General features: G+C 53.0%; 2 protein-coding genes across 4 annotated transcripts; one reads left to right on the top strand and one right to left on the bottom strand.

Annotated features, from left to right (window-relative positions):
* The first annotated feature begins 4,487 nt into the window (after positions 1-4,487).
* On the top strand, positions 4,488-6,831 carry Swsap1 (SWIM-type zinc finger 7 associated protein 1). 2 transcript variants are annotated; one of them, XM_052754689.1, is made up of 2 exons: positions 4,488-5,282; positions 6,006-6,831. In XM_052754689.1, the coding sequence occupies exons 1-2, from the start codon at positions 5,040-5,042 to the stop codon at positions 6,594-6,596; spliced, it is 834 nt and encodes a 277-aa protein (XP_052610649.1). In that variant the 5' UTR covers positions 4,488-5,039; the 3' UTR covers positions 6,597-6,831. The 2 variants fall into 2 exon arrangements, with proteins under 2 accessions (XP_052610649.1, XP_052610640.1); XM_052754680.1 differs by having other exon boundaries at positions 4,495-5,282; positions 6,003-6,831.
* A 2,031-nt stretch (positions 6,832-8,862) lies between these two features.
* Epor (erythropoietin receptor) lies at positions 8,863-13,546 on the bottom strand. Of its 2 annotated transcripts, XM_052754623.1 has the most exons (8): positions 13,396-13,544; positions 12,244-12,376; positions 11,729-11,904; positions 11,484-11,641; positions 10,716-10,869; positions 10,549-10,636; positions 9,749-9,836; positions 8,863-9,661 (listed from the first exon to the last, which is right to left on the bottom strand). In XM_052754623.1, exons 1-8 carry the CDS (start codon positions 13,508-13,510, stop codon positions 9,050-9,052), a joined length of 1,524 nt encoding a protein of 507 aa, XP_052610583.1. In that variant the 5' UTR covers positions 13,511-13,544; the 3' UTR covers positions 8,863-9,049. The 2 variants fall into 2 exon arrangements, with proteins under 2 accessions (XP_052610583.1, XP_052610577.1); XM_052754617.1 differs by having other exon boundaries at positions 8,863-9,836; positions 13,396-13,546.
* Positions 13,547-16,130: the final 2,584 nt, after the last annotated feature.

Genomic DNA, 16,130 nt, shown 5'->3' on the forward strand with positions numbered 1-16,130 from the left:
TCTCGGAGACTGACAACCTGAGTTCCATCCCTAGAACCCAGGGTGTGAGGAAAGGACAAACTGGAGAGCTTCACACGTCCAGCGTGGCACATCCTCTCTGTCTCCCTCCATGACTCTCCAGTAATAATAATTAATAATAATAATAATGGTAATGTTAAAAAGAGGGCCTGGAGACGTGGCTGAGTGAAGGTCTGTTCTCAGTGCTCATGTAGGAGCTATAAGTTCAGCTCCAAGGGGTCTGATGCTGTCTTCTGCCTCAAGGTGCACTCACACTCACATGGTACACACACACACACACACACACACACACACACACACACACACACACGATTTAAAATGCTTTTGTTGTTGTAGTTTTTCAAGACAGGGCTTCTCTGTGTAGTTTTGGTGCCTGTCTTGGATCTCACTCTGTAGACCAGGCTGGCCTCGAACTCACAGAGATCCGCCTGGCTCTGCCTCCTGAGTGCTGGGATCAAAGGCGTGCTCCGCCACCACTTGGCTAAAATGCTTTTTTAAGTTAAGAAAATTGAAGGGATGGAGAGATGGATCACTGGGTAAAGGTGCTTGCTGCCAAACCTGAGTCTGTTGCTCAAGAACCACAGGATGGGAAGAGAACCGACTCATGCAACTGTCCTCTGACCTCAGCACAATGTCACTTTCCTCATGCTAAATAAAGGCAATGAAACATTTCCAGAGAGGGTGAGTAGCTAATCATAGTGGCCCATGCCTGTGATCTCAGTACTTGGGAGGTGGAGGAGCAGGACAGTGAGGAGTCCACGGTCATCCTCGGCTACACAACAGGTTGGAATCCAGCCTGGGCTACATCAGCAGGAAGGGAGAAAGTGTGTGTGAGAGAGTTCTGGAATGGAGACAGATTCCATATTTAAAGAGTTTTCTGGGAGTCCGCTGAGAAGAAAACAGCATAAGTGAGATGTGAGGGAAGAAAGTCACATGAGCATCTGAAGAATGTGTGTGGATGTGTGGCAGTAAGAGAGTCACAAACATCTGGAGACAGAGAGAGAGAGAGAGAGAGAGAGAGAGAGAGAGAGAGAGAGAGAGAGAGAAGGAGAGTCACATGAACCAGAGTATGTGGGGGGGGGGCAGTAAGAATCCCAGGTAAACAAGACAGCAGGTGCAAAGGTCCTGAGGTGAGCCCCATGCCTCCAGGAAAAAAAACAAGGATGCCTGTGTTTGCTGGGACTCAGTGAATGAAGAGCAGACAGAGAAGGAGGAGGCGGTCTGCGAGGTGGAGGGGCTGGTCACTGGCCACGGGGAAATCACCCATGAGAGTGTTCACTTGATCATAAAGCCTTTGTCTTGACTGACCAGAGCTGCTTGCAAAACTCACACACATCATCTGTGGGGCCTGCAGGCCTTGAAACTTCCTGGCCTGTCAGGGAGGGAGCACAGTCTCAGGACCGCGGACAGCGCCCGGCTGACCTTGTCCTTGGTGCTGACTCAGAGGGCGGGCAATGGAGGGCCTTAAGGGTGGGAAGAGGGCTGTCCTGCTAAGACGCACATCACAAATGACAACCTCAGGTAGAAGCTACAATTAACTGCTTCTAAGCTCTCCAGGGCTGGGAATTAAGCTCAGTGGTAGATCATTTGCCTACTTTTTTTTGTGTGTGAGAGGCTGTGTTCCATCCCAGTGTATACCAATGTTTGTGGCCAGGCATGATGATGTAGGCTTGTAGCCCAAGCACCTGGGACGTGAAAACAGTAGGATTCAAAACTCAAGGCTGTTCTCAGCAACACAGTGAGCTGGAGGCCAGCCTGGGCCGCCTGAGCCAAGCAGACAAAACTGCTCGGGGGAGATGGCTCAGCGGCTCTGAGTGCTTATTTGTGGCAAAGCCTGTGGACCTGAGTTTGCCAGTTCTCCAGAACCCAGGTAAAGGCGGAATGAGAGAGGCAGACAGACAAGTTGTCCTCTGACCTCCACCTGCTTGCCGTGGGATGACCCTCCAGTCATGCGCACACACGCACACAGATACACGCACACTAGTAATAATAACTGATGATGGTGAAAATTTAAAGATGTATTTATTTATTTTATGTATGCGTGTTCTATCTGCATGTGCAACTTTATGCCAGAAGAGGGCATCAGATCCCACTATAGATGGTTGTGAGCCACCATGTGGTTGCTGGGAATTGAACTTAGGACCTCTGGAAGAGTAGCCAGTGCTCTTAACCACTGAGCCATCTCTCCAGCCCAATGATGAAACATTTAAAAAGCTCTGGAGAGGCTGATTTTCCAGAAGTCCTGGGTTTGATCCCCAGCACCTACAAAGCGGCTCACAACCATCTGTAAATCCATCCCAGGGGATTTGATGCCCTCTTCTGGCCTCTGGGGCCATCAGGCACATACATTGTGCACATACATGCAGGCAAAACTTACACACACTTACATTTTATGTATTTATTTCCAGTCAGGGTCAGGGATGAATGTAGCTCAGTGTTAGAATGTTTACTTAGCAAGTTGGGGCTCTATATTCAATCCCCAGTGCTGAGGGAAAGAGAGGAAGAAAAAGATGAAACCAACCAAACAAAGACAGAGCTAGACAGGGCCCTTCAAGCCAACTCTTCTGGGCAAGGAGCAAGAAGAGCCTGTGCTTAGTGTGCTCCTGGGACCTGGGGCTTGAGCACTTCATGCTTTGCAGTGTCAGGCTGTGTGTCTGGGGCGGGGGTGGGAGGCTAAAGCAGCCTACTTCACAGAACAGTGTAACAGTGCTGAGGATGGATGGATGTTTGTGTGCGGAATGCCAATCACATAGTCATCTCAGAGTGTGTGTGTGTGTGTGTGTGTGTGTGTGTGTGTGTGTGTGTGTGTGTGTAGGGACAGGGCATAGAGTGTGAAAATGGGGATACTGTATGGGATTCTTTGTGTCAGGGTTGAGCTGTGAGTGTGTGTATGGGGGGGTAAATGAAAGTCTGAAAAGGGAATATATGCAAAATGCCATGGTGGGGTGTGTGTGTGTGTGTGTGTGTGTGTGTGTGTGTGTGTGTGTGTGTGTGCAGGGTGTAGGGGTGCCCAGCTGTGTGTGTGGGTGTACCGGGGGATGTTGTGGAGCTGTTTTCTGTCCCCAGAGGGAGAGAGTAAGCCCAGGAAATCGCGGTTCCGCCCTGTCCCTGGGTCTCCAGGCAACCGTACCACTTTGAAGTTACTAGGAGACAAGGTTTCCAGGGAAACACAGGCTTGAGTGACAGCTCTAGAGCCAAGTCTGGGTGAAGAGACTGGCTGAGCAATCAGGATCTTGGTTCTCATTAATTCTTCCTTCCTTCATTCAGTGATTTAACAAGAATTGCAGTTCTCAGGGCTGGAGAGATGGCTCAGTGGTTAAGAGCACTGACTGCTCTTCCAGGACCCAGGTTCAATTCCCAGCACCTACATGACAGCTCACAACTGTCTGTAACTCCAAGATCTGACACCCTCACACAGACATGCATACAGGCAAAACACCAACGCAATAAAATAAACATAAATAATTAAAGAAGAAAGAATTTCAGTTCTCAGTGTGGTCAGCAGACTGTCATGAAGAAGCATTCAAGGTCCTCATTCTCTTAGCATACCTTGTTCTCTCCAGGGAAGCAATGTTCTCCCTCCCATCAACACAAGAAAGCATTAAGAAGGTCCCAGGCCAAGGAGAAAGCCAGATGACAGGCCCCTTTAAGAACCCTCATAGAGGGAGACTGGGAGAGGGCTCAGGATGTAAGTGCTGGCTGTGTAGGCATGAACACGATGTAGACACAGTATCAGTATCCTGTGGGGCTGTGATGAGCTGGGGGTGGAGACAGGAGGATCCCCAGAATCTCTCGGGCCAGTCAGTCTGGCCTACATAGCAGTGTAGTTGTTATGTGAGTGAGATGGAAGCTGGGGGTGCCACGGTCCCACCTGCACACACCCACACACACATAAAGATTGTTAAAAATTAAAACAGAAATCAGGGCCAGTGAGATGGCTGAGGGTTCCTGCCACTAACCCTGAAGATCTTTCATCCTGGGAACCCACACGGTGAAAGAGAACTGCATCCCATCCCACAAGTTGTCCTCTGAACACATGCACACTGTGTCATGGGAGTACATACACACACACCAACTAAATATATGTAATAAAGCCCTCAGTGAGGGCTTAGGGTCGTGGCAGTTTGTAACATGCTTGCTTAACATGTACAAAACCCTGAGTTTGAGCTACAGCCCTGCATTAACTTGGCATGCTAGCATAAGCCATCCTCAGAGTTCCAGACAAGTGTAAAATGTCCGGGGCCCTATCAAAAAAAAAAAAAAAAAATCTGAGTCCCGAGTCTGTAGCCCATATACAACACATTTCCATATTCAAGCATGCAGAGACTGTAAACAAACAGATGTCCCTTTCCATCTGTGGACTGTCCTTTGGTGACATCAGCGAATATTCACACCAACACATTGCAATGATCACAAGGACTCATAATACTCGTTTTGCAGGTGGGCAAGCTGAGGTTAGGAGTCTGGTTTTTATTATTATTATTTATTTTAAGACAGGTGCTCACGTAGCTCAGGATAGCCGAAAACTTCAATATGTAGCTAAGGATGACCTACATTTTTTTTTAAGATTTACTTTTACGTGTGTGTGTGTGTGTGTGTGTGTGTGTGTGTGTGTGTGTGTGTGTGTAAGCGCGCGCGCACGGCGGCGGTGCATGTATATATGTGTGCCTCGTGCCCGCGGAGGCCAGAAGAGGGCGTCGGATTCGCTGAATCGGGAGTTATGGACGACTGTCAGTCACCTTGTGGCTGGCGGAAACTGAACCCCGGTCTTTTGGAATAACGGCTGAGCCATCCTCTCCAGCTCCGACCTAGAGGCCGGGCGTCTCCGGGGAGCGCGTCTGCACCCGCGACCTTCCTTTTCATCTGACCACGCGGCTTCCGGCAGCAGACGCCAAGCTCCTATTTCCTCCCCACTCCGTGTTTTGACCGCGAGGGAAGCTGTGAACTATAGCCAATGAGGCGTCGGTGTGGGCGGGCCCGGCGTGAGAACGCACCCCTGATTGGTCGGCGGTGCTTGGCAAATGGCGGAGGCGCTGAGGCGGGTGCTGAACGCAGGCCGCGCGGCCGGGCCCGGGGCGGAGGGAGCTGCCGGGCCGCCACTGCTGCTGCTAGGCGCTCCGCGTTCCGCGCAGACGTCGCTGCTGTTTGCGACGGCCCTGGAGGCGGCGGGGGAAGGCCGCGGGCCTGTGCTCTTCCTGACACGAAGGCCGCTTCAGAGCCTGCCGCTCAACACACCCGCGGCGCGGGACCACTGGCGGCTGCAGGTAACCGGAGGCCTGGGTGCCACCCAATGGCAGGGTAGGTGGCGCATGAGTGACAGGTCGGCAGGCCAATGGCACATCACAAAGCCTAGTGGACGCGGTGGATGGAGGAGGCGGAGTAGTCACGTGGGGCGGGGCAGTGCGGGTTTAGTTAAGATTGAATGAAAGACCATCCTATGATCGGTCGGCGTTAGCGAGCGTGGGCGCCCAGGAGGTGGGGTCAGGGTGGAAACCTGGGTCTAAAGTGGAGTTGGTTTCTTGTGGGAGCACGCACGCACGCTCGCACGCTGCACGCACGCCCACGCGCAGTCTCTCCCTTTTCCTCTCCCTTTCTCTCCCTCTTCCCTCCCCCTCCCCTCCCTCCCTCCCCCTCCCTCTCTGTCTCTCTCTTTCCCTCCCCTCCCTCCCTCTTCCCCTCCCTCTCTCTCTCTCCCCCCTCCCCCTCCCTCTCCCTCTCTCTCTCGCTAATGACTTTTCCTGGGTTACATGAGACCCTGTATCAAAGAAAAAAAGAATCTTTCCTTAAATAGTCTTGGGCAGTGATACATGCTGCAAAAGGGCAGGTGAGAAAGAAGGGCAGAGAACATGTGAGCCCGCGCTTCACCCTGGAACTTTCTGCATGGGCCGTGAGAGCCTGGGCTGGGAAAGTATGCTGGGGTCACGGCCCCCATAGTAGGGAGCATTGGCCTCCTATATCCAATCTTGCCTTCTCCTGTCTTCTAGAAGGTTCGATTCCAGTACCCATCCTCAGTTCCAGAGCTTCTCCAGCTGTTAGCCTCTGCCCACGAGGCCCCAGGGCCTGCGCCATCCCTTCTGCTGCTGGACGGCCTGGAAGAATACCTAGCAGAGGATTCGGGGGCCCAGGAGGCCGCCTACGTGGCTGCATTGCTTCTGGATACTGCTGCCTACTTCAGCCACCGTCTGGGAGGCAGTGGCAGCTGTGGGCTTGTGGTGGCCCTTGAGACCCCCAGAGAAGGAGACGGTGATGCCCCACATCTGACATTGCTTCAGCGGTATTTTCCTGCACAGTGCTGGCTGCAGCCAGATGCCCTAGGCTTGGGACGGCAGCACTGCCTTCGAGCCAGCCTGGAGTCGGGCCAGCTGAGCCCCAGGATGGAGTGGTCAGTGACCTTCTTACCCAATGGAGGGATGACAGTCACCCCCTGGCCTACACAGGCTTCTAAGCCCAGCCCAGATAAAAAAGGTCCAAGTGCTGGAAGCCAGTCATTAACTTTGGTGTACGACAACCTCTCTGGTCCTCAGTTTCCCTTGGATAGCATACTTACTTCAGGGACAGGCGCAGATTCAAAGACCTGAAAAGTGTAGTTTTTTTTTCTTTGTAAACTAGCGTTGTTGGGGGCTGGCAAGGTGACTCAGTAGTTAAGGGGCCTTGCCAACAAGCATGATGGCCTGGCTTTGATTCCCGGGATCCACGTGGTAGAAATCTAGACCTGACTCCTGCAAGTTGTCCTCTGGCCTCCACGTTTGGGTAGAGGCACACACATGCCCTCCATGCTAATAATAATAAATAATAAAACCTTTAAAATAAGTAGATATGGTTATCGGAGGCTTCCTTTGCCATGAGATTCAGCCATGTTTCCTAGTTCTTTTCCCAGATAAGATCTCGTGTAACTCAGGCTAGTCTCACACTAAACACCTAGCTGAGGCTGCCCTTGAACTCCTGATATCTTGAGGGCAGGGCCTATGGAGTGTGCTCCCATACTTGGTTCCTCTTGCGTATCCATGGGAGCCTGTGTCCCAGTTACCTCAGCTTATATACTGTTGGGGGGTCTAGTCCTACACGTGACCTTACACATGTGTTCAGGGTATACGGTTGGGAGTGGAATCACACTGTATAGAGTTTGCATGCATTTAGCTTTTTTAAGACATACATTTTTAAAGTCGTTAAACTGAATTTGAGCATGGTGGTATGGTAAGCCCAGCTTTGGGACGTAGAGGTAGGAGGTCACAGTGCAAGGTTGTCTTGGCTACAGAAGGTGTTGGAGGCCACTCTGGCCTACACTAGACCCTGTCTCAAAAAACCAAAATGGGCCAGGCCTTTAATCCTAGCACAGGGGCAGGCAGATCTGTCTGTATGTGTTTAAGGCCAGCCTGGTCTCTATGGAATGTTCCAGGCCAACCAGGGCTACATAGTGAAACTGTCTCAAAGGCAAACAAAAAAACTAGGGAGCTGGAGAGAAGGCTCCGTGGTTAAGCATTCTCCCACAGGACCAGGGATCAGTTCCCAGCATCCATGGCATCACAACCATGTGCAGCTTGCAGCTCCAGGGGATCTGATGCCCTCCTTTCAGCCTCTGGGCACTAGACATGAGGTGAGCATACACACGTGTGAGCAGAACACTCTTACACGTGAAATAAAAGTCCATAAATTTTTTTTTTTTTTATTTTTTTCAAGGCAGAGTTTCTCTGTGTGGTTTTGGAGCCTGTTCTGGATCTCGCTCTGTAGATCAGGCTGGCCTCGAACTCACAGAGATCCGCCTGGCTCTGCTTCCCAAGTGCTGGGATTAAAGGCGTGCGCCACCACCGCCTGGCCTAGGTACATAAATCTTGAAAAAAAAAAAATCCGTCTTGGAGATAAGCTCAAGCCCCAGGGTGTAGTAATAATTCATTCTGCAATGGAAGCTCCTTAAGCTCAGAAGTCAACATCTCAGAGGCTTCAGGAAGTCCCTGAAACTTTCAGACAAGCTGAGCTGCTCGGAAAGGATGCTCTCCAACCTGGGGAGCTGCCTGCAGGCTGTGCAGCATGCTCAGGTTCCCAGCTGTGTGAGCTGCCGCCATGCTGGTGATGCAGCTGAGTCATTTCCACTCCTGTGAGTGACTCCTCACCCATATTCCTGTGCATAACTCCAGTAAAACCCACTGGTTCACCAGATTGGACTTTGGTGGCGTGTGTACTTTGGTCTGTCGTAGGCTTTCTATCTGGGGTGAGTAGACATTGATTCGTGTCCCCAGGAGCAGAGTCACAGAAGTGGACGAGGCACGGGATTTCAGACGGCTCGTGTTGGCAGCTAGTGAAACGTACCCTCACTGTTGTGGTCCCTCTTCACGTTGCCAGATCCGAAATCTCGATCTTAGCTCAAAGACTTCAGCTGTCTTCCCATGGTCTAGATCCAGGGAAAGATGGGATTTGAGGGTGTTTACAGAGGCCGTGGTAGAGGGCAGAGTGCCTGCCTACCATGTATGAAGCTAGAGTTCAGTCTGCAGCACCACAGTAGCTCCACATGGTGGAACAAGCCTGCAGTCCCAGCACCTGTGAGGTAGAGGCAGGAGCATCACGAGTTCCAGGTCACCTTCAGCTACCATGTCTCAAACGACTAAAATATGGGCTAGCCAGAGAACTCTGAGAGTAAAAGCATTTCCCACGTAAGCCTGGAACTCACATAAGTAACGAACAAAAAACCAGGTTGTAGTGTGAGGTCTGATCCAGCAATCCAGAGGCAAGATGGGAGCAGAGATCAGAGAAGCAACCAGAAGCATAGAGAGCTAGCAGGGACAAGGCACCCCACCTCAAGGTGCGGGGGAGAGTCATGCACCCACACATACATACACAAATAAGGCAAAGTCATGGTAGAAAAATCGCTATGTATATATTTCTGTACACAGATAACTGTCCATCTTAACAGTGCAAGGCTGTCGCTTCCTGGGCAGGATTGGGCTGGGCAGAGGGCCAAGGTCAGCTGTGACTTCAAGTATGTCCTCACCAACCTTGTTCAAGAAGTTGGGGGGTTGGGATCTTGTAGGCTGGAGTCCTAGGAGCAGGCCACGTAGCTGGGGTGCCGAGGCTCTGGGTCCGGAACAAGGCTATTCTCATAGGGGTGGGAATAGGGGCCATCAGATGAGTCTCCGTGAACTCCCTGGGAGCTCCCTGAACTGTAATCTGTTGAGATGCCGGAATCGGACACCACAAGGTACAGGTACTTCAGGTGAGGTGGCGTGGGAGGCAGCTCAGGAGGCAGTGCCCGAGGGCACAGGCGCTGAGAGTTGGGGTCCAGGATGGTGTACTCAAAGCTGGAAGGTGAGGTGCCCTCTGGCCTAGGCTTTGAGGCCAAGTCAGAGGGGCAGGAAGATGCTTCTGAGCCTTCATCCATAGTCACCGGGTCCACACTGTCCCCAGATCCCGAGAGGTCCTCACTGCATGGGCTCCGGGGCAGCAACCATTCATCCAATACCAGGTAGGTGTCCTGGGCATGCTCACTGCCCACCGGCTCCAGCAAGGGCCCCTTGTCATCTGCCCCTGGTTCCCCTGCCTGTGTCACCCCCCAGCAGCGCTCTGAGAGGACTTCTAGGTGGGCAGGTGGGTCCTCTGGGAAGGAGTTGCTTGGGCTCCACCACAGACAGCCATCATGCTGGAGCAGCCACAGCTGGGAAGAGAGCACCCTCCTGCTCAGAGACCTGGGCTTCAGCACGCAGGCAGCCCCAGAAGCAGCGTGGACAAACAGGTCACCTACCTGGAAGTTACCCTTGTGGGTGGTGAAGAGACCCTCGAACTCACTCTCTGGGCTTGGGATGCCAGGCCAGATCTTCTGCTTCAGAGTCCTGTTAACGTTGTTAGAAACAAGTCCATGGATGTGTGACCCTGGACACTCACCCGTGCCCTCTCAGACCCCCACCACAGTGACGCCAGCATTCCTGTGGGAGTGGGAAACAGCCCGTGGAAGAGGCATCAGTGAGGCCCTACAAAGGGTAGCTGGGATAGTTTTGAAGGATGCATAGGAGTTCAGTTTATGCTGCATCCCACTCTTCATCACTCCTTTCCATGGGCTGGGGGTGGAATCCCCAGGACCACCAAAATGTGTGTGTGTGTGTGTGTGTGTGTGTGTGTGTGTGTGTGTGTGTGTGTGTGTGTTTTCCAACAAAGTGAATAAACAGGGTCATGAAAGACAAACAGGATGTGTGCTTTCTGGAAAAGTGGGAAGAGCAAAGCTTTGAGCACACTGGGAATTTTGTATACCTCAGCATAGCTGGTCAGATCATTAAAGCCACTGGGCTTAAATCCCTTCCACAGCCTATCTGGTTGATTTGACAAGGTTGGCTACATTGGGAAATGGAGCCCACAAAGGAATGCAGGAAGGAGCCTTCGCGAGGTCAAGGGAACGCCAGCAGGCTCAAAGAATTCAAGAGTCTGGGCGTGGTCTGGCTTGCATTCTATCACGGACAGTTGTTTGGCTCTGGGCAAGCGCTCCCCCCTCTGCCTTGCTTTCCCTAGAGGGAGATCTAAGTTAGAGTTTAGCTGGGTTGGGGGGCTCACCGGCGGTGGGAGAGCAAGGCCAGCACTCCCAGCAGCAGCGAGATGAGAACCAGGATGAGAGACAGCGTCAGGATGAGAGGGTCCAGGTCTGGGAGACAGGAAGGAGGTCAGGGAGGTTTGCCGAGTGTTGGACCCCTCACCCCTCACCCCGAGGAACTGGGGCTCACCGCTAGCGGTCAGCAGCGAAGCAGGCTCAGACCAGGCGCTCCAGAAGCCGCTGAAGCTCGGCTCGGCCATGCGCGCTCGAACAGCGAAGGTGTAGCGCGTCCCGCCCCGCAGGTTGCTCAGGACGCACTCAGTGCGTCCTTCCAGAACCTCCACCTAGGGGCGAGTGGAGCCAGGAGAGATCTAACCAACTAGCACCCAACGACAAGAGGCTACGGCAGCTTGCACGGAGGCATCTAGTCAGCACCCTAATTAATGGGAAGGGTACTTGGGGGCGCTCAAGTAACGGTGTCAACTGGAAAGGCGGGTTTTTGGCTCAAGGCCAATCAGAGCGAGGACTCCCCCACCCCCACCCCCACCCCCAAGTCAAGAGCTGGCTCTGGGCCATATAAAGGCAGAGCCAGACACCTCACAGAGAGCGCCTCCTGGAGATCTGAGGTTATGAACCAAGTTGTGAGAGGGGGCTGCGGCTCTGATGGGTTGCCAGAGAAGCCCGAGCCAAGTAGGGGTGGGGTAAGTGGGCGTGAGCTGACGTGAGCGCCAACGGTAAGGTGCGGCGAGCCGGCTCAGTGGACCCAAGTGGTGGAAGGAGAAGGCTCACGAAAGTTGTTCTCTGACCTCTACAAGTGCACAGTGGCAAATACACAAATAAATACACATAATTAAAAAACAGCAATGGGATGTTGGGCGCTGGGGGAGGGGCCTGAAGGAGTGGGACTTGGGGCCAGGACTCGGGGAGGTTGGGTGGGGCTGTCCTCTGGGACTCTCACCCTTTGGGTCCCCCCTGCCCGGTTGCCCGCCGACACGTCCACCTCGTAGCGGATGTGAGTGGTCATAGGTGCCCCAGGAGGCGGCAGCCAGCGCAGCACCACGTGGCTGCCCTCCTCTGCCCGGCGCGCCAGCAGCCCCGCGGGGGCGTCCAGGAGCACTGCGGAAAGTGAAGTGGATCGGGTAGGCGGGGACCCAGCCGGGTCTCCACCCCGACCGACGTCGCTCCCGTCCCCTCTTCACCTACCAACTTCATTGATATGGATGATGCGGTGGTAGCGAGGAGATCCGGAGGCCGCCGTCACGCGCAGCTCGAGCGGCACGAAGCTCGACGTGTCCGCGGTCGGCAGTGAACACCAGAAACGCACCGAGCCGCGGACTGTGGGCGCCTGGTGCAGGCGACATGACTTTCGTGACTCACCCCTGTGAGACCGGGGGAACCGAGAAGAAAAGGTTGAATAAGCAGGGAGGGTAGGAGGTGACTGGAGAGCTTCTGATCTCTTTTGCTCAGATCGTGGAGACCAGAGCATTTTGACCACCACCATCCATCATGGAGTGCCCCAACTCCAATGTGACACCCGAGCCCATTGATGGAGAATTACTCCAGCCCCACCACCAGGGGGCGACCCCACCCATCCCCACCCCCGAGCTTGCCACCCTTAACCATGACTCCAGACCCGGGGAGACATTCCAGGCTATGACGTCCAGGAAGCTCTGCTGCCCCCATCCCCGCCTTAGGTCACCTAGTCCTGGGGGACTCACTCGAGCTGGTAAGAGAAGCTGTAGTTGAAGCCCATGCCGGAGCTCGCCGCTTCCTCCCAGAAACACACCAAGTCCTCCAAGCGCTGGGTGAAGCACAGAAGTTCTTCGGTGCCCCGGGATGCCAGCAGGGCCGCTAGGGAGGGGGTTGCCATGGAGCGGGGAGGTGGGTGGTGGTCAGAGAAGTGGAGGCCTGTCCTCCACAGTCCCCTTACCCTCCCTCCTGTCGCCTGTGCAGACCCGATAATTTTAGTGCCCCGCCCTCTTCTCTAAGAGGGCCTTGGAGGGGTCTTGCAGAAGCGGCACCTCTGGACCTCCCAGGAGTAGCGACCTCGCCTGCCTTGTCCCACCCCCATGCACACGCTCACTCACCCTGCAAGTTGAGCGGTGCTGGCCCCGCCCTGGCGTTTGTGTGTGCAGAGGACTGGCCTCCTATCGGTCCTCGCAGGCACCCGGCTGCCCCCCGATAGCGCCAACCGTGTCCCCCGCCCCCTTCCTCCTCCTAGCAAGAGGTACAAGAGATCTAACTAGCACCATCCGCCCGCCAAACCGTGTTTACAGTCGCCTGCAGATGGGTCCCGTTTTCCCACTGCCTGACCCACTTCACAGGACCACTGTGAGCTCGATCACCTCCAAACAGGAGCTCGGACCTACCCTGCCCTTGCGATTTCTACCATGTCCCAGATTCCTTCAAAACACAAAACAGAGCCAAATGTGTTGGCTAATACCCGTCACCCCAGCAATTGGGAGATGGAGGCAGGAGGATCAGGAGTTCAAGCCCACCTCAGGTACCTAGTGAGTTTGAGGGCAGCCTGAGCTACATGAGATACTGCCTCAAAAAAACAAAAAACAAAACAAAACAAAACAGTTCAGGCATGGTGACACTAGCCTTTAATCCTAGCAGTTCAAGGCCAGCCTGGTCTACCTAGAGATCCTGTTTCAAACAAACATTCTTAAGCCCTTCTAAGACTTCTCCCAGTGGGCATAACTCCAGGGTCAGACGCTGACATGCCTCATCAGGTTCAGACACCAGTTTGGCCCCAAACTCCCTCCGGAGGTTCAGAGAACGTTAGCCCCTGGGACCCAAGCTGGGAATTCAGGCCGTCGCATTGACCTCTAGGACTTAATGAGGAGATACCCATGTACAGCTCTTACCTTTGCTCTCAAACTTGGGGTCCGGGAGGCTGGGTGAGGGAGCCCAGGCTGCCCCAGCAAGAAGCAGACAGAGGGGGCCAACCCGAGGCCAGAGGGGCGCCCTGAGGTGGTCCATGATGCAGCCCCAGCTTCAGGAAGCCCAGGGCGCCAGCCCCTCCGTGTCCCCCCGCCTCCCCTCCCCTTTCCTCTTTCCCCCAGTCCACAGCTGGGTCAGCAGCAGCTGCCGGACACAGCTGACCAGGAGCTTCCAAGTGGCAGCTCCCTCCAGGGGGCGGGGCCAGCATGCAGTCGGGGACAGATAAGCCACGGGCCTCCGGAGGGAACAGAGGCCCTCTTGGGCACGGCCGCCGCCGTAACCAGGGTGGGGGGTGGGGCAGGCAGCAGGGTTTTGTTGGCGGCGTCAGGGGGCGGGGGGGGGGGGGTGGTTTGCTAATGTGGTCATGGACAGGTGACTTACCTTCTTCCCGTCTAGTCAGGACGTCTGTAAATCTAGCCTGCTACGCCGCCGGCAGGACAGACGGAAGCTATGCTACCGCTCCAGGTAGTATCTCTTCCTGAGCCCGGTTTGAAATAAGAATCCTAAGGACTTCTACCAACTGGGCGTGTGAGAAGGACCAGGCCGTGCAGTTTGACAAGCAACAGGGTATGGTGTTTTCTGTTTGTGGAGTACACAGATTTGGGAATACATCATTTATGATTTTAAGAATCGTAAACATTTATTGTGTGTATGTGTGTGTGCATGTGCATGTGTGTGTGCATATGTGTGCATGCCCATATGCAGCAGGGCACAGGACTACCTTAGGAGTCAGCCCTCTCCTACCATGTGGGTTCCTGGCATTGATCTTAGGTCTGCAAGCTCAGCAGAAAGGACTTTTACCTACCGAGCATCTCACCGACCCTGGTTTTCCTTTTTTTTGAAGCAGGGTCTCATTGTTTCCCTAGCTGACCTCAGATTCACCGTATAACCAAGGATGATCGTGACTTTCTGCTCTCCCGCCCCCATTTTCTGTGTGTTGGGATGGCAGGTTTACACCACCATCTCCGGTCTATGTGGTGGGAATGGGTCCCAGAGCCTCCAACATGCTGGGCAAGTGCTCTACCAACTGAGCTACAGCCCCAGGACTGTTTTGTTTTGTTTGACACAGGGTGTCACTAAATAGCCCAGACTGTCCTGGAATTGTGGCAATCCTCCGGTCTCAGGCTCCTGAACACTGGGATCACAGACCTGTGCCACCACACCTAGCTTCTTGTACTTTACAAATAAAAAGTTGAATGGGGTGTAGCTCAGTGATGCGGCACTTGTCTAGCATGTGGAGAGCCTTGGGTTCATCCCCAGCACCACCAAGATGGACAGAGAGATAGGTGGATACATACACACGTACATGGATAGATACATGTATGGACACATACATACATGGATACGCACATACATGAATACAAACACATACACAAAGATACATGTATGGATGTGTATATACATACATGGATAGATAGACAGATGATAAATACGTACAAACATACATAAGACATAATAATGACAGAAACAAACACAAAGCAAGACACCCAAAAGGTCCTTTTGTTCTTTTGCTTTGCTTTTAGAGACAGAGTCTCTCTGTGTAACAGCCCTGGCTGTTCTAGAACTCTCCCTGTAGACCAGGCTGGTCTCAAACTCAGAAATTCACCTCCTTTGCCTTAGTTCTGGCATTAAAGGTGTGCACCACCCTCTAGCAAAAAACTGTTCTTTTGGCTATTATGACAAAACCAAGGGATAGCAGGAAGAGGGCATTTATCTCTGACGGTACTCTCAGGTGATAGCAATCTACGTGCAGCATTCGGCTCGGGGGCCAGGTGACTTCCCACTTGTTGCTCAGTTATTCAGAGGATGTGACCACGGTCACCTCACGTCTTCATTCTAACCAGCAGAAAGCAGGAAATACGGAAAGGGAAAACTCGCCCCTCCCATTTAAGAGTGCCCTTGGAATTAGCCAACTTCCCTTCACTGTATCCCTCATTGGCCAAGAATTAATCATGTGACATATTTGCTTCAGGAGGGTTAGGCCAAGCAACTTTTTTCTTTTTGTTGTAGCTCTGGGTTTGATCCCTAACACAGGAAAAGTGCTCCTGTTTTGACACGGGCTCTTATGTAACCCGGGTTGGCCTTAAACCCATCTTCCTTCAGCTTTGACTTTCTGAGTGACGAGTGCATTTGTGGCTTTTACTTTGAGTGGCTGAAGATCAAGTGGCTCTGTCTCCAGAGAAGGTGAGTAAATCTGTGGGAGAATAGACAATCTCGTTCTCACCAATCAGTCAAAGAGCAACAAAATCCTGATGATGTCATTCGAGTCTCTGGAGTGGGCTGTACCTAAAGCCAGATTTACTGGACTTTCAGATGTGATCAGGCATATGGCTGTAGACTTTATTGGACTTTTCTTTTTAAATAATTTTCTAAAGATTTGTTTTATTATTTTGTGTGTATGTCTGTGCACCACATCTGTGCCCAATGCTGAGGAAGTGGTGAGCCTCCCTATGGGTGCTGGGAATAGAACCCAGATCCTTTGCAAGAAGAACAAGTGCTCTTAACCACTGAGCCAACTCTCCGCCCCTTATTGGACTTTTCTTTCTCTTTTCTTCCTCTCTCACTCTCTCTCTCTCTCTCTCTCTCTCTCTCTCTCTCTCTCTCTCTCTCTCTCTCCCTCCCTCTCTGTTGTTGTTTTTTCAAGACAGGGTTTCTCTGT

Source organism: Peromyscus californicus, unplaced genomic scaffold (assembly GCF_007827085.1).
Source record: "Peromyscus californicus insignis strain IS unplaced genomic scaffold, ASM782708v3 Scaffold_11__1_contigs__length_118956290, whole genome shotgun sequence".
NCBI classification, from domain to species: Eukaryota; Metazoa; Chordata; class Mammalia; order Rodentia; family Cricetidae; genus Peromyscus; species Peromyscus californicus.